Source organism: Mus musculus, chromosome 13, assembly GCF_000001635.26.
Source record: "Mus musculus strain C57BL/6J chromosome 13, GRCm38.p6 C57BL/6J".
Lineage (NCBI taxonomy): Eukaryota > Metazoa > Chordata > Mammalia > Rodentia > Muridae > Mus > Mus musculus.
In genome coordinates, this window is record NC_000079.6 from 119,353,620 (window position 1) to 119,371,868 (window position 18,249).

Here is an 18,249-nt window from a genome sequence, read left to right on the forward strand (position 1 = left end):
CTTGTAGGCTTGCAAGTGCTTTGAAATGGAAGACTATGGCTAAGAAAGAAAGAACAGCTTAATAACTGATATGAAATAAGAATAAATAACCAAAAGATGAGTTCTTTTTTTAATACTTTGATGAAAAACTAAAGTCAATGACTTTTCTCATCTCCAATTTATTTAATATCATCACCAAATATGAAAATCCTCCACATCAGAACAATGTTGGTCCCTCCTACCATAAAATAGCATCTTGACACTTCATGTACTGAAAAGCACACACCATAGATTTTAGGCAGGGATGGAGCCATGATAAAGAGTGGGAGGAAGTAAAATTCAGTTGACACCAAGACCGGGTAAGTGACCTCTGACCTCATCACCTATGCCTCCTTTAGAATCATAAATGGATGGAACATTCAAAAGCAAGAATGATTCTACATCCAGTTTGGCACAGACTCTCTGACAAGCTCTAGGTCCACTGTTGGGTTTAGGTCTACTTTTTCATCTGTCCCAAGATAAAAAATATGCAGTTGACATTTAAAAGGAATTATTAGTGACGGACATTAACAATCTGGTGAACAGACATTAGCATCCTAGTGAACCAAGCTCATGCAGTGATCTATCTTGAGCTGCTTGTTTATGCGACCAAGTCAGAAGATGAACAGCAGTGTTCCTGAGGGAAGACCTCGAGAGCTCACTGTCTCTCCTAGATGCCAAGAATCAATGTGCCTTAGTGGGGACTCGGAGAGGAGCAGATCATGAGCTCAGCACTGCAACAGCCATTGGGCTCTTCCTCCAAGAGCCCTGTTTTTTGTGCTCCTTGAGACCCATGAAAAATGATCTAAGTGTGCACGGTCCTCCACTCTTCTGCCTAACACCCTCCCAAGAACACGCAAGGCTCAAAAGGCAAGTGGCAGCAACAGCAGCGCTGTGAGTTTGGAGGCTTCTTGACAGCCTCGTCTCTTCCCCTAGGGTCACTTGCCTTAAGTGTCCCTTTTTAAAGTCCCCTACTATTTCTTTCTCTTCACAACCAAATGCTTACACACAGCGCACTAACCTGACTTTTTTGCCTTGTTCAGTAAGCATCTTCACCAAATCGGCAATGGGGTACTGAGCTTTAGCAGCACAGAGCCCATACCCTGTGAGGGAACATAAAAAAACACAAAAGAATGTGATGGTTTTATCTTTGACATCTCATGGATTATAGCCTCCCTCTTGATCAAACCATATTTCTATGACAACATGGGCAATTAACCAGACTAAATGAAAGCGGACTTAGAGTCTAACTCAAAATCTAATGATGTCTTCCTTAATCTCTCCATTAGTCTCATGCTGCACAATGTCCCCGCTACACTCCATGTGCCCACACCAGTCCACGCCCACGCCCACGGGCTTTTCAACTTGGGATATGTATCTCTGATGCCACTGTAGTCCCATGGGGCTTTCTCCTGGTTTTGTTACTATTCTTACTCTAATACCTTGACTCGTGTTTCTCCTTCTGCTCTCCTTAAATAGCCACATCTTCCCCTGACGCTTTGAATTTGTCCCTGCCTCTCCTTAAATCTTAGCTCACACCATGATGCAAGCAACTATGCCAAATCCTCCCAGGTTGGCCTACACTTGAGCTCAGGTATAGCATGGTCACTGTCCAAACCTAATGCCTTCAAAGAAAAAGAACTCAAAACCCTTCTCCTCCAACTCTACTGCCATCTTTAAATAAATAAAAAGTGGTCCTTTCCACTTGAGATTTGTACAGGCATAACCAAGAATGTCCATCTGTCCATTCCCTTCTCCCTTAACTCTAAGATTGTGTCCATCTTACCTGTACATTGACTTCCATCTGTTAACACCCTTCTAGTTCTTCCTACCAAATGCCAACTCTTTTGCTCTAGCTATCATTTCTGCTTTCTCCTGCCCACAACACCATCCATCCTCTAAGGACCAGAACAATTCCTGACTTCCTTACAACCCTTCTTAGGTTCTTCTTTAGGAAAAAAAAAGTCTATACAGTTCAGTTTGGCCACTGTCAGAATACGCTTGGCATTATTAATCGTCCTATCTGACTTCTAAACTGGGATAGACAGGTCCTGAAGGAAAGATACCACATCCTGTCTGTTGTCACACCTTCACACACAGGCATAGCTTCTTAATAAGTTGCCTTTTGGCTAGGACAATTCACTATGCAGGCATATCCCATACATTACAGTGTATTTCCATACAGTAACTAGCAACAGTAGTCTCGGCTCTGTAACAACCAAAACCCACTATTCAAATGTCTTAAAGAGTAATACTGCCTGTATTAAGGTGCATATTAAAATATCAAATTTGCCTTACATTGTTATTTTCATCAGACTACATTCTAAACCAGTAAATTGTCTGCATGGTGAGTCCATAGTCTTTCTTCTGGAAAACTCCCAGAACGGCATGACAGGGTTAAAATCCTAATTTGACATTCTGTGACAAACATGAAAAATCAAACTGTCATACACATTAGGAGCTGTGACCAAGAGCTATTAAACAACTTGGTCTGTATTATACAGGCTATTAGAGGCAAAAATTAAGGACAAAAGTGACATATTGGGACTCCCGTGACAAGTTCTTACAGTCCACCACTTTAGTCAGCCAAAACTACAAGATGAGCTCTTTCTCCTAAGTCATGCTGTCTAACGTAATCAGAAACTACTCATTAAGCCTCCATTATCCCTAACAACCATCTAGACATCCGTCCTTACACCCACAGGTGCCTGTAGTCCTCAGCCTCCATCACAAAAACTCACTTTGCAACTGACAGAGACCACTTCAGAAAACCACAGAGATCCTGGATGAACTCTTGAACAAGTGATTTTTGAAAAGAGACTAACACTTACTGGGTCTAGTGAAAGAGTCAGACACTTCCACATGCTATACCTAATTAAATCTTACATACCCTAAAAGTAACAATAAACAACACTCAACGATAGCTTGCCATGTAGACAGAAGCTCAAAATGATGGCTAGAATCTGCTCCATCAATTGGTAGACTATTTATGTTATTCTAAACTATTGACCTAACTGAGAGTGCCTCGCATTCTCATTCATGGACCATCCCATGGCTACTGTCTCCATTGTTTCCAAAAATAAGGAGATCCCTATGGCTAGACAGGCCATAGGCCCTAGAGGAACACTTACTCCAACTAAGCCGCTAAAGGGACATAGTATTAAACTGACTTCTAAAGACGTATCTTTATCCCCATAGATCAATGTATCTCTCAGCCCTCATCTGTGACGCTTCTACTTGCCTCATCATTAACAGAGTGACTCACAACTGCTAGAGGCACAGAGAATAAGAGACGGCAGAATGCCCAGTGAAATAGAACATACTGACTGCAGCCTCTCCTCCCAAGGCTCAGGGACCATGGCAGAAGCAGCAGAAAGTATCAGTAGGAGTCAGAAGTGATGAATGACTATAAGGAAACTTACTTCTGGGCACAGCAAGGCAGCTGCACATACAAATTCACAGTGGCTGCCACAGCACACGTAAAGCCTGCCTACGCAAGTCCAAGTCAGACCAAATCCCAACATGGAGATGGGAGGTGGGTACTGATCATCCCGCTCCTAGCACCGGAGTTATTGGCAACAGGTAGCCGCTGGAGAGGGGACCCCTGATAAGCCAATCATGCTCCAGTGGAGGACCCACATCCACCAAGACTTGGGTAGGAAAAAGAAAGGATGGTGAATAGAGAAGGAATGGGTCTTGGAAGGACTGGCGATGAGTATGACCCAAGCCTGCATGAAATCCCCAACGAACTAAACTAAACCTTTAATGAGGAGGTTTCCATGTACCTTTGTCCTATCAATATAATCAATCAAAACAACCATGATAGGTTGTTTAGTTTTTTACTTTTACTTATTTATTTTTTTACCTGGAGTAATAACAATGCTGTTAGCTTCCCGGATCATCTCAACTGCGTTGTCCAGGTTGATTTCTGTATGTGTGCCAGAAATTTCCATGGGTTTTCCACCAGCTGTTGACGTTGTGCCATAGCCTCCAAGAATGACATTAGCCAGGGAGCGGTTCATGGCCTAAAGAGCAAAATCAACACCTGTGAGAGTCTGATCCATGGAATTCCTTGAGAATAGCATAAATTTTATGTACATGAAATTCAACGTCACTGTAAAGGAATTTGTTTTAGCTTTTTAAAGAATTTTAGCCAACAGTGGCTCCTAAAATCATTTCAAAACAAATACTAGAGATGTCTAAGATTTTCAATTTTCTAACCTGGTCAATTACACACTAACATGTTTTTAACAAAACAAAAACAAGTATTTTAATGCAAATTACATCTAAAACATAGAAATTAATGAAATTTTGGATGTACTTTATTGTCTAGATACTGAATAATCAACTTCTCTCTCCATATTTATATGTATTTCATCAGAGTGAGAGAGAATGAGAGATTTGCAAGAAGAAAGATTCTCACGAAAAGACCTTATAGATCTCTCCAGTAGATTCTGATACTGTATCTAAGCTGTCAAAAGATAGCCAGAAGGAATCCAAATGATGATTACACATTTCATTTATAACTCCACAGCTTTCTGCATTCAAGAAAAAAAAAATATGGATACGGACACTCTCACTTTCCAAATGTTTTACAGCTCCAGAAAATCTTATAGCCGATTATCACAGAAGCAGGCAGACTGACTCATCATTAGGATTCTAAAATATCTCGCCTCCAAGGAGGCAGATAAGCAAGGTGAGGTACTCTTTCAGTTTGTGCCCACCCTTTTCACTGGGAAGATAATCTCAGGAAAGATTTCAGAGAACGCCCGCTCCTGGTGTGTTCACACATGATCATCCATGAGTGACAGACACTGTACAATGCCCAGATTAAACTGTAAGGCAGGCAGGAGGCGTTCTAGTTTTATCAAGAGGGGATGTGGGAAAGGGAAAGAAACTGGATGTTTTGGGGAACAGAACACATTTTAAGAATTCAAATTACTTACTGTTTTAGTTAGGGTTTCTAGTGCTGTGATAAAACACCAGGACCAGAAAGCAACTTGGGGAGGAAAGGGTTTATTTTGCTTACACTTCCACATCACAGTTTCTCACTGAGGGAATTGAAGTCAGGAACTGAGGCAGAAGCCATGGAGGAGTGTCGTTTACTGACTTGTTCTTCCAAGCTTAAGTTCAGTCTGCTCTCTTGGAACACCCAGGACCACCAGCCCAGGGGTAGCGCCACCTATAGTGAGCTGGACCCTCCCACATTAATCATCAGTCAAGAAAAATGCACCACAGGCTTGCCCACAGACCAGTGTGGTGAGGACATTTGACGTTTCCTCTTTCAAAATGACTCTTGCTTATATCAAGTTGACATAAAACTAGCCAGCACACATACTATTCATGAATCAGAGCCTTTTATATGATGAGTACTTCATGGGGAGAAAAAGTACTCCAAAAAATCTTTAAAACCTATTTTTTATTATTGCAATCCACTATATCACTTAAAAGCTTACAGTTATCAATCTATTACTTTTTCAAAGACAGTACTCTATTTTAAAAGTTTTTTTTAAAGCATTCAGAAATCTTCAATAATATCCCATCAGAAAAAAAGCAGGGTTAAACACACAACAATAATGAGGCCAGTGACAACCTTGTAAAGAGATTTACACAGCTGGGGAGGTCTAGCAATAAGGAAGAGGGAGAAGGAATGTGGGAAATAGCCACACTTTAATAAATAACATAAATTTCAAAGATGATGGATAAGGGGATAAGAGAAATTTTGATGTTTTGAATTAACATCCTAATCCCAGCCGGGCAGAAAGTTTATAAACTTCTGAATAAAAAAACTAAAGCAGTCATACATAACATGGACTCCCCAAACATTCAACTTTTGATGTCTACAAATCTTTTCCAGTTTTGATTACAAGATTCTGAGATTTAACTCTCAAAAAATGTGTTCTACTAAACTCTTGTCATGAAAAATTAATTTGAAAAGCCTATCTTGGGGTGGGGGAGGGTGCTAGAGAGGTGGCTCTGTGGTTGAGTGGTTGCTGAGCAAGCATGAAGACAGGAGCTTAGATCGCAGTTACCACCACCTCATCCCCAAGAACTAGGCAGGCACGGTCCCCCACACTGCAACCTTGGTAGCAGTTGCGGTGGCATGCTGGGAGCTGAGCTCCAGACTCAGCATGAGACCCTACCTCAAAGGGTCAGGGCAGAGAATGCCCTCCATACGTACAGGCCATGCTCACCCTATGCACCCATGTGCATAAACTCAGATGTTGTCGTTCCCATTACAGAGAGCTTTCCTCTGACGGACAGAGAGTCTGCTTCGCTTTACAACGGAACAGCAGAGCACAGAAGCACATGAAACAGAGATCGTGTGTGAGGGCTGGAGCATTATCATTCTAACTTGGCCTAAGAAAAAGCATTATTTCTCCTATAAAACTGAACAGGGGAGGAGGGGAGGATTTCTGAGGACATTTAATTAAAGGGCACTCACTGGGGATGGAACCTTGGGGAGAAAAAAAAATTTAGTGGCTTAACAATCAAAATCTGCTTGTTAGACACATAAGCAGAATTATGTCACCATTATACTAATTCCAAGTGGTCTCTTAAAAATTACATTACTTTTCATCTCTTAATTTACTATTGCAACATTGTGTTCACAACAAATGTTTAGGGTTTATGGCTTTGTGCCTCTTCCCACCCCCCTTATTCTAGTCCCTTCCTTGTGTAATTCATGAGGCCATGCCGGGGCCACTTATGCACAGATTGAGGGGTTCCCAGATTCCAAGACAAACAATAAAATAAAATAAAATAAAACAAAATAAAATAAAATAAAATAAAGGGGGTTACCACACTGTCCAAGGCTGTTCCTTTTGAGCCAATAAAGTCCTATAATGAAAGTTATGTTCTACATTAAAGAGATCACTAGCTCCCATAATTTCAGCTGCTCTGAAAGAAATTAGTCTGAAGACAAAAAAGAAAAGTCATAAAAACACCCGACACTGAAGCAAGAGCAATATATACCATTTAGTGCCATCTCTCAGCTCGATGCTCTGCAGATACTGATCGATCAATCGATCACAAAGGAAAATAGAATAAAGTAAAAACTCTACTTGGCCTGACTCTTGACTTACGCCATTGTGCTCTAACTCCATGCAAAAAGAGCAGTGAGAAGCTCTTTCTCCTTGTCTGAAGAAATGCTTTCCCGCTTTGGGAAGAGCCTCATCTCCCAGGCACCACAGAAGCAGAAGGGGCTTGGCCACTATAGCTTGGGGTGAAGCAGACCAGGGGAAATGGCAAGCTTCTTTGGTTTGTATTATATGGCTTGTTGTGTAACCCCCAACCCTGGGCTTGGAGGATACCCGAAGGAATTCACTGTCACGACAAGACTTTGCTTGTAGAGATTGTTGGTTAGTCACTTGGGGAGCATTTCATCTCCTCCCACACAACAAAACCACCCTGCTCTGGTTTGGACTTGCAGATTCTGCTTCAATAAAGACTAAAGAAGGCAAATATGCTGATACCACATGGACTCTAATAGCATCGGCGTCTGTGATCAATTCATAGAAGACTCCAAAGTAATAAATAAATTAACAAAATAGTCCTTTGCTGCCCTTTAATGAACACTCGAGGTTCATTTACCAAACACTGTGTTCACTGGACTGTGCCTGCTGGATCAGGCTTCATAGACACGAAGGTGTGCATCTTAAAACACGCCCTATACAAAGTGAAACTATTGCCCACCTCCAAAACGACTGTGGGGATTAAACAAACTCATGTTTGTGAAGGACTCGGCATAAGACCTGCAGTATTAAAGTAACTTTGAGCAGACAGCATTTCATCTTTTTTTATTTATTCTAAACTACCTTGCACTACTAAGGACAACCGTTTTAAACGTTTCTTATAATAAACCAGTACATGCTTAAAGTCAGTGAAGTAGGCATGAAGGGTGTGGAGTATCAAGTCTAAGAGAAATTTAGGATGAATCCACTTTAAAAGCCTAAAACTATGGTGGGCTTGTTTTTGATTGGTTGTTCACTGTTTTGTAATTGCATGTGGAAGTGTGGAGAGCGATGGAAGGTACACACGGACAATAAGAGCTCAGCCTGTCAGGGTTCTCAGAGATCAGCTCATCAGGATCAATAGCCAACAAGAGCCCACACCCTCAGACCGCTTCCTTGTACTGGTAAAAACCTAACAAAGGAAGACTGCAACCATCTGTTCCAAACATCTCATACTGTGGATTTGGAACTATTATGGTGTAGCTATATGTTGTGTTAATGTGTAAATGTTAAAAATATACTAGTTAGAAAATCAAACGTTGGAATAGCATAATACATTACAAAGAGGATAAATACAAACTCAACTATCCAGAATTAGAATACTAATGTTAACAGTCAAATGATGGATGGGTTAACAGTTAAATGGTGGATGGGAATCATGCCGTTTATTTTCCTTTGTCCTTTCCTAACCTTCCAAATACCCTACACCTGTATTTTCATAACTGAACTTTCTTTCTGAAATAGGATCGTCATGGGTACGAGCTGACCTTGACGTCTCTATGTCATCACAGCTGCATGCAAAATTCATGATCTCCCTCCCTCACCTTCCCAAGTGCTGAAGTTACAAGTGCATGCTGCTCTGCATGGCTTGGAGTAGGGTTGGTTGGTTTGTTTGGTTTTGTTTTTATTGTATTGCCTTGGCTTGATTAGTACACACTATATAGACCAGGTTGGCCTCAAACTCAGAGATCTGCCTGCCTCTGTCTCTGCTTCCCAAGTGCTGAGATCAAAGTAAAGAACTACCACATCCGGCCTTAGAGTAATCTTAATAAGTAAGGCTTTCATTGTCCTTAAATCCAGATGAATAAAAAAATACTATTACAGAGTACTGATCTGATCTAATATATTTATGGTCCCTGACAACTATAAGGAGGTATTAGTTTAAGAACTCAAATTTAATAAACACTAGAGGGAGGCAGAGGCAGGCAGATTTCTGAGTTCCAGACCAGCCTGGTCTACAGAGTGAGTTCCAGGACAGCTGGGCCTATACAGAGAAACCCTGTCTCGAAAAACCAAAAAGAAAAGAAAAAAGAAAGAAAGAAAGAAAAATACTATAAAGCATAGTTGAGAATGGCATGTTTGAGGCAGTGGAATTAGAAAAGAAACAAAGACTGGGGAAACATCCTAACAGGTGAACGAGCAGAACAAAGTTAGAAGGATGGCATCACTCTACAAGCACACACAGAAGAGAGTATGACTAACAGGTGCCTTCTACTGGGCAATTCATTCTAGTTACTGTCACTAAACAGTTACTGTAGGAGCTACTGTGGCTACAACAACATGGAAACTGAACAGGAAGGAAAAGGCAAGAAGTAAAAGACACAGATCAGAAACTCGGAACATAAGCTGCTAAATATATATATATTAGCATTAAAGAAACAAGGGTGGAGCTGGCGAGATGGCTCAGTGGGTAAGAGCACTGACTGTTCTTCTGAAGGTCCTGAGTTCAAATCCCAGCAACTACATGGTGGCTCACAACAACCAGTAATGAAATCTGACGCCCTCTTCTGGTGTATCTGATGACAGCAACAGTGTACTTAATCTATAATAATAAATAAATCTTAGAAGAAAAGAAAAAAGAAAGAAAGAAACAAGAGCAAAAATAGAAAAGGTGCTCTTGATGATGTCCCAAGAACCACCTACAAATCCTTCTCCATATTCTCCTATATCCATACGCCTCTAGCATGGATAGAGTTCAAATATTTTGCCAGGCGTGGTGGTGCATGCCTGTAATTCTAGCATTCAGGAGGTTGAGGCAGGTGGGTACAAAGTTTAAAGCCAGCCTGGGCTACATAGTAAGAATCTGTCTAAAATGAAACAAATGTAACAAAATGCTAAATAAGGTAAAATAACTCAAATCTTGCAATTTGATTTTAAAACTCTCTTTTCTGGCAAATCGCCTTTTAATAATAATGAAAATCTGCTGCCCCCTGCTGGCCATTCAAATTCTCCAAATGATACAAAGTAAAACGCTTTACAAGTTCCTTTTACAGATGCAGAAAACTGCATCTGTAAAAACTAAGTACAACTTTTCTTTAAAGGTATTGGCAATTTAAACCCCCCAGAGCCTTGAAGTTTTCAACGAGGTATAAAATTTCCAAATTCCAAGGTTTTTTTTTTTTTTGAGGGACTTGGACTACATAATAATTGGGTTGTTTTAAACTTGGATTGTCAAGCCCTGTGTTTTACAAGATGAGCAAAACCACAAAAACACTTTCATTACAAAAAGATAACTTCAGTGTTTTAACTGACATGATATCTCTCAATTAGAGCCAAGTAAAATGCTGAGATGCAAAAATGAAGATTTTATGTAACCTGAGGCAACCATAGAAGCCAGGTGTGGAGCTCCCGCCCTCTACCGCACCAAAAGGCTTTGTGTGTGTGTGTGTGTGTGTGTGTGTGTGTGTGTGTGTGTGTGTGTGTGTCTGTGTGTCTGTGTCTGTGTCTGTGTCTGTCTGTGTGTGTCTGTCTGTGTCTGTCTGTCTGTCTGTGTCTGTGTGTGTACAGCTGCTCAAAGCACAGAGAATAAGTGACCATTTGAAGCCCAACACCAAATGAAACATTGGTGATGCAAGCCTTACACCTAAAACCCAGGAAAACTACCGGAAGGGGAGGTGGAAACCTTATAAGAGCCAGAAGATGGTGCCTACTGCTAGACAGCACCCCCTAGACATGACAAAGGGAATACACCCATGAAATCTCGGCAATATGGTTGCCTGAACAAGACCCGCATCAAGACACCAGCTGAGTGCCAGTGTGGATGGGTGAAGTTCCACAAGGTCCCACCCCTAGATGAAGGTGGTCAACAGTTACTAAGAAAGGGAAAATCCACTTCCTCCAGGGACTCCCATGTGATCAGCCCTGGACACATATACATACAAGCAGCACGAAATGGACTCGGTATGTTGTCTACACATATGTGTGCATACGTTTACAGAAGAAAAGGCCTTGAATTTGCAGGGGACATGTTGGAGGGAGGGGAAGGAAGGTCGAGGGTGATAAGTTCAATATCCATGTATAACATTCTCAAAAATAGTACATTTAAAAAACAAAAAACAAACAAACAAACAAACAAACAAAAAACCCTAGGTGGCTGGAGAGATGGCTCAGAAGTTAAGAGCACTGGTTGCTTTTCCAGAGGACCCAGATTTAAGGGCCAACACCCTCAAGGTGGCTCATAGCTGTCTGTCACTCAGATTCCAGCCCTCTTCTGACCTCTGCAGATACCAGGCATTCAAGTGGTACACAGACATACAAACAAAACAACCAAACACAAAAAACAATCATTTTAATTAAAAAAAAAAAAAACCTATAGCCACACATGCTTTTAATCACAACACTCTGGAGGTAAAGGCAGGTGGATCTCTGAGTTCAAGGCCAGCCTGGCCTACAAAGTGAGTTCTAGTGCAGCCAGTGCTACACAGAAATGAAAAAAGAAATTATATATATATATATATATATATATATATATATATATGCATGCATGCACAGGGTATATAATTGTCCTAAATGTATCATTAAGGTATAACACATTAAGGTTATCTGCAAAGCTAAGATGTGTTTGTAAACTTTGGGATAGTTTTAAGTGAGCTTTTTTTTATTTAAATGTTCAGAGTTATATCTTACATACTCTTGGTAAAGATACAGTCACTGAAAATAATGCAATTTTTTAAAGCTGTTTTGTTATAAAACACTGCAAGTGAGCTTCAACAGTAAGCCAAAACTGACCTGTAGAGAATAATAACTATAAACAAAGTTTTCGGTCAAATTTAGAGTTATTTGCAAAATATTCTTTGCTATCAAGAAGGGAATTAGTTGGAGCCAACAAACCCCATAGCAAAGCCAGAGAAACACAGAGCTCTTGGACTTTGAAGCTGAGGAGAAGGGTGACCCTAGAGGAAGACCAGCAGTCTCAACTAACCACTGAGTAACCACCAACTAACCACCAACCAGGCAGCATACACCAGCTGATATGAGGCCCCAACACAAATACAGCAGAGGACTGCTGGGTCTGGGTTCAGTCAGGGATGATGCACCCCTAACCCTCAAGAGACTGGAGACCCCGGGGATTGGGGAGGTCTGGTGGGAAAAATTAAATCATCTTTGTATATCCACGTGGCAGATTGCCATAAAGCCCCTTAAATAAGATTTTAGAGGCAGAATCTTTCAGGATTAAAAAGACAAGACTATGTAATATTATAAAACTTAAGTGAAAGTTAGGTACAGCATATCAGCCTGCCTTCCTGTAATCCTAGCACAGGGGGACGAAAGCAGGGAGGACCAAGGGTTCCAGTCCCAAATGCAAGGCCAGCCAGGGCAGGGTAGGAGGAGCCTGTCTCCCATCACAGAAAGACAGAAGGATTCTGCGTTGAAAAATACAGTAAGATCAGACTAGCAAATACACAGTACTACACAAACAAAGAGAATGGGGGGGAAATATCCTAAACTAAATATTATGCGTTACTCTCCAGATGGAGAACAGTATTAGAAGAGTTTTACCCTTTGAGCATTTCCTAACTCCTTGAAGTTGGATATCTTTAAGGCAGTCTTAGAAATTTCCTCTAAAAATCCTCATATTTCTGCTGAAAAAGATGAAAACCAATAGATTTATTTCTGCTGCAAGCACATCCGCGTCTCCGGGTCATTGCCCTTCTCTTAAGCACGTGCATTTCTTACCACACACATGATGTACGACAGGATTGCACCAGAGGAGCCGATGAGCGCGCCCACGATGGTCAGCAGGTTGTTGTTGAGCAGGAAGCCCTCGGCACACAGAGCCCAGCCCGAGTAGCTGTTTAGCACGGTGATGACGACAGGCATGTCAGCACCACCAATAGCAGCCGTCAAAGTCACACCCTAGCCAGAAAAAAAAAAAAAATCAAAGGAGAACCCAACGTGAACACACACAGTCAAACCTCTAACGTTTGACATCTTGGTTCTTAAACATTCTAATTTCTTAATTAATAGATATCCATATAAGTTCTTGGTGATGATCAAGTCTCCCATATGATCAACTCACTCATGGATAGAGCAACTGTAAACATTTAGTCACCACCCCCAAAAATTCCCTAAATAAAGGAAGTGATGAAAACTGGCCAAAACTGGAAAGAAGTCTCCCTTGGAAAAATGAAATATACCAAAGAGTGTCTTGATATACCCAGCTCTTGATAGCTGTAGACTGAAGTCAGGGCCCTGCTGGTATCAAGTGGAGGAGACAAAGCTAAGGCCATCAGTCCACAGGCTTACTTGTGTGATGTTCCAGAGGACATGGATTTGGTGACAAAGAGAGCTGAAAAGTGAAAAAGAAAAATCCTACAAAGGAGCGGGCTAGGATGAGTTGAAGGAGCCCCAAGTGCTATATATAAACACTACCCAAATCTCTTAAACTGTGGGTCAGATGCCAGACAAGTCTATTAAGGCTAAAATAACAACAACAGGTTCAGTTGTTAGACTATAAGAGATCTTCAGTTTAAGCAAGTTAGCTGTTTCAAAACAAAAAAATAATAATAATAATAACATTTAAAAAATTAAATTATATGTGGTTTTCACTATCAATATTTGGGATGAATACAACAGAATCCAATGCCTTAACAATGTCCATGATGCAATCCAAAGTTATTAAATACAAGAAAGTAAGAAGGATGGGGGGGTGGATTTTTTGCTACTAATTCTATATACCTCTCCATTTTTGTACTTTGTTTCTATGTGAGTATATAAACCAAAAGCAATTAAAAGTATCCTTTGGGTTATGGGGATATTTTCATATTGGCTATTGAGTTCCTTTTAAATATATTCATCATTTCTCAAAAATTACGATTCTTTAAATTTTAAATTTCTATATTTTAGGATTGATTATAGGGACTTCTGCTTGATTAGATTAAAAAATTTTTTTAAAAACTATTTTCTTTCATTTAAAATAAAGCAAAACAATCGTCACCAGATAAGACAGAAGAAAGTTGGACTATCAGGCACACAAAGAGAATTTCAAGTCATTTTTCAGTGTCCTAAAGTGTCTCTACTGAAGTCGTGGATAACTCATGAGTAAGTTTCATTTGCATACCACAGATCTCGTGTTTCTGAACCAGGGTCAGTATTTGATAAGAGATGACTAGACAGCTAACTCTGAGCTATACTTTTTTTCCCCTCATCTTAAAATATAAAGACTATCTACAAAGTATAAACTAGTCTAGAGGAATGTGAAGCAAGAATGAAGAACAGAATTCCATGCAACAACATCCCCTACTAATGAAATTCCAAACCGGACACAGAGACAGAGTCTCTGTTTACGTCAATATATTATATGCAAAAGTCAGACAGAAGAGGAAGAGAAAAACCACCACAAAAGGATGAACCCCCTCAGTGAATACACAGGGTTTACTAACCGAGCTCCCTTTACGTAATTATTGGATTCCATATTATATCTTTCAAGGAACGTGAGAGCAACTTATGAGCTGTGACCACCTTATACATAGTATATAAACCTCAAAGAATTACTTGTAGAACTTATAGAGTAGGTGCCTACTGAACAGAATTAAAATCCTTGACTTTTAAAATTCCTGTTCACCCAGAAAGTTGGTAGTGTGGAAACCCCAGAGCAATAAAGGTGTCAGATGTGATGACTCTTAAATAGTCAATTAATAGAACATGATTTTCTTCTCATACTTTTTAAACTTTCTATTTTCTAAAACAATGAGCATGTAACCAATTGTTAGACAAGTTTCTTCCCTTGGGGAATCTTAAAGAGACAGAAGCATGACCAGATTGAAGTCTAACAACAACTTCCCAGCTCTTCTCAGTACACACCTCTCCGTCTCCGGGGACTTACCATGAGAGTAGAGAGTGCGGACACAGAGCCCAGACAGGTGATGCCCGTGGTAAAGCTAGGGTCAGCCATAAATGGGATTATCCCACCCACGCTAGCAGCCAGCAGGCCTGCATTGAGTGCGTGCCTTCCAGGGAGCAGCAGAGGAGCTGATTTCAAAATACCTGGGCCAAAGCAGATCATAGTCAGAGCCTAAGCTGTGCTGTGGGGAACCCTACATGTCATTTCATCCCAAATTACCAAAACTGAGTATCAGAATAATAGTATAATACTTCAGATATCTTTGTATAGCGCCAGATATAAAGATATAACTCTTAACATTAAGGCATGTTAAGAGTTCTGCATATAACAAATTAGCAGAGACAGGAAAATATGGTTCAACTTAACTGTATTTTCCCTACATTGACCACATACTCTAACATAGAATCTTAAAAATTGATTTTCCCCCTTGTATGACCAACACAGAAGTTGTTAAGTGTGGTTTTGTTTATTTACAACTTCAATACAGAGTTCTGGGACATTAGCTTTTCCAATGCTATCAACTGAGCCCCAGGGAGCCCCTTGTTAGCTATTTCTAAAGAAAAAGCCCGAGACAAGAATGTCTTAGACTTGAAGTTCATTTGTGATTCCTTTTAAGCTTAATGGAAGTTTCCCCCATTTAATAACTTTATTATTCAGAGGCAAAAACATATTTTTACATCACAAACGAGTCTCTCTAGGGACTCGTTTGTGAGCGCACTGCACAGAGGCTCTCTGGATTTTTCCCTCAGCTTCATTTTCATGACTCCACACTGCAGGAGTAAAATTTGCCATGGCTGAGTGCTAAACCATGTGCTGGTTTTCAGAATGAGTTTCGTTTACCCAAAGTCATCCAGTAAGCGTGTCTCTACTCTAGGATACACGAGTTCATTTCTTTTTTCTTTTTTTTTATAAGAATCGTTTACTTATTTCATGTATATGAGTACACTGTAGCTGTCTTTGCCTCGGATCCATGATGGTTGTGAGCCATCATGTGGATGCTGGGAATTGAACTCAGGACCTCTGGAAGAGCAGAGCAGTCAGTGTTCCTAACCACTGAGCCATCTCTCCAGCCCCACGAGTTCATATCTGCAGACAATATATAGTCATCTCTAAACGAAGGCTACGGAGTTGTTATTTCGTTCATGTACATTATCAAACATCCATCAATGTCTACAAATCTTTGTGTACTAATTTCTACTATTACCTGTCTACAGAAGAAATCGTCACAAAGCTTAGACTCTCTAAGAATTAAAATAAATCATCTTTTTGAGGTGAAAATCTTTTATGGGTGTCTGGGTGCTATACAAATCACTTCTCCCAAAGGTCTCTACTCTGAAGGGGCTTTTCTAAAATTGAAACAGACCCATAGATACCCTGGAAAATAGTCATTTACCTACATATTATATCAAATCACTTACCCTGTAATTTTCCGTAGGCAACAAGAGACCCACTAAAGGTGACTCCGCCGATGTAAGTGCCAAGGTAAGCCACAATCTTGGTGAAATTTGACGTGGCATCCATTGCAAAATGTGGATACTCTACGATGTACTCGGCCATGCAGGTAAGAACTGCTGCCAGCCCCACCAAACTGTGGAAAGCAGCGACCAACTGAGGCAAGTCGGAAATCTGGATCCGCTTTGCGATCGTCAGGCCTGTTGGAGAACAAAGGCCAAAGAGAGAGTTAAACCTGACAGACCTGTGGAAAACAGCAAGCACAAAAGCTGGGTTTCCATCACTGTCACAAATGAGCATTACCCAGTTCCCAGTATGGACTAAGTGCTCCTACAAGGACAAGGTGGAAGGAAAAATACTGGCTATGCATATCGTGTCAAAATAGCTCCTTTTCTAAACATCAAATAACAGCACCCAGCATCAGTGCAGGCCTCCTCTCTCACCCTGAGACAAAAGCTTGTGAAGACTGCTTCAAGCTCCAGTTACATCTCCCTTATAAGCCCTTATGACTTATAGGTCCGCATGCTCGCTTTGGCCAGTGCTTACACATATGCCTATCACTAACAGATGGAATTCTGAGGAAAACAAATTTAAGCTTGGATTGGCTAGAGCCAAAATGAAAGAAAAACCCTGGGTAATAAATTCCCTCCTTCTGAAGGATTTTCACAGGTATAGTAAAGAGTTACAAGGAGTGGGGATTTGAACACTTGTTGAAGATCACAGGTAAGCAGTTTCCCACCAGGGACATACAACAACCATTTTTCCTTCAAGGGTCTTTCTTGGAATTGTTACCAAAGGACCCACAGCTTTCCAGAGGGAGTCTAAAAGGCAGCCTAAAGCAAATGCTCTCCGGGGAAATATGTAGCAACCAGAGCAGAGGAGAGGAGGTGCGTGTATATAAGTTCATACAAAGGTGAAGAGTACAACATTCAAATAATAAAATATACCGGGGGGGGTGGTACTTCTGAAGGCTGAAGATGGCATCGGATCCCCTGAACATGGAGTTCCAGGTGGTTGTGAGCTGCCTAACATGGGTACTAGGAACTGAACTCAGATCCTCTGGAAGAGAAGTAAGAAGTCCTAACCACTGCACCAGCTCTCCAGCCCCAACATAAGCAGTGCTCTTTATTCCAAGTTCCAAAAGGATGACTGACTTCTCATAGCATGACTTTGTTAACTTTTGCTGAGTTCTCATACCTGTAGCAAACCTAGAATTTTCAACCAGTAAGCATGCTTCCCACACAAACACCGGTAAATATGTTATTTATATTATATTTAGAGGTACAATAAAAGAAAGGCTGTGTTTGTGGTATGAACCTTAAGATGCAAGTGAAAACTTTGCCCCTGAAACAACTATATGGGGGACTTCTTCACTATGGTAACAGTTTCCAAACCAAGAAGAATATTTGTTTTTATGCAAATTACAATGTAATAACCATAGTCATATTTTAAGCTTAAGCTATATTAAATTTTTTCTATTGCTTTCTTAAGTCTGGCCATACATCCACCAAGAACAATTTCAACCTGCCAATTTTATGACACTGAATGGGGACTGAAGAAATTATAATAGCCTACCATTACATGGTACTTCCACTATAAGCATACAAGAGACATACATGACCTCAAGAGCACATTAAAAAGCCTAGCACATTAATTACAAAGGGGTATATATTATTAGTATTACCTTTGTTTCTAATGTAATTTAAGTTTTGGGGTTTTGGTTTGGTTTGGTTTGGTTTTTGGTTTTTTTGAGACAGGGTTTCTCTTTGGAGCCCTAGCCTGGAACTCACTCTTTAGACCAGGCTGGCCTCAAACTTGCAGAGATCCATCTGCCTCTGACTCTCCAGTGCTGGGATGAAAGGCACGCACCACTACCTGGCTTGTTTAAGTTTTAGTAATGGTTCTTCTATTTTAAAACCAGCT

At 40.5% G+C, this 18,249-nt stretch overlaps 1 protein-coding gene across 1 annotated transcript in view; it reads right to left on the reverse strand.

Moving 5' to 3' along the window:
• The window catches only part of Nnt (nicotinamide nucleotide transhydrogenase), a 73,731-nt gene that overhangs the window by 18,093 nt on the left and 37,389 nt on the right, over nt 1-18,249 (reverse strand). Inside the window, exons 10-14 of the mRNA NM_001308506.1 lie at nt 16,293-16,526; nt 14,857-15,017; nt 12,708-12,887; nt 3,884-4,043; nt 1,040-1,121 (exon numbers count right to left, since the gene is read on the reverse strand). Of these exons, the coding sequence (NP_001295435.1) occupies nt 1,040-1,121; nt 3,884-4,043; nt 12,708-12,887; nt 14,857-15,017; nt 16,293-16,526 (817 nt within the window). The remainder of the gene's footprint in view (nt 1-1,039; nt 1,122-3,883; nt 4,044-12,707; nt 12,888-14,856; nt 15,018-16,292; nt 16,527-18,249) is intronic.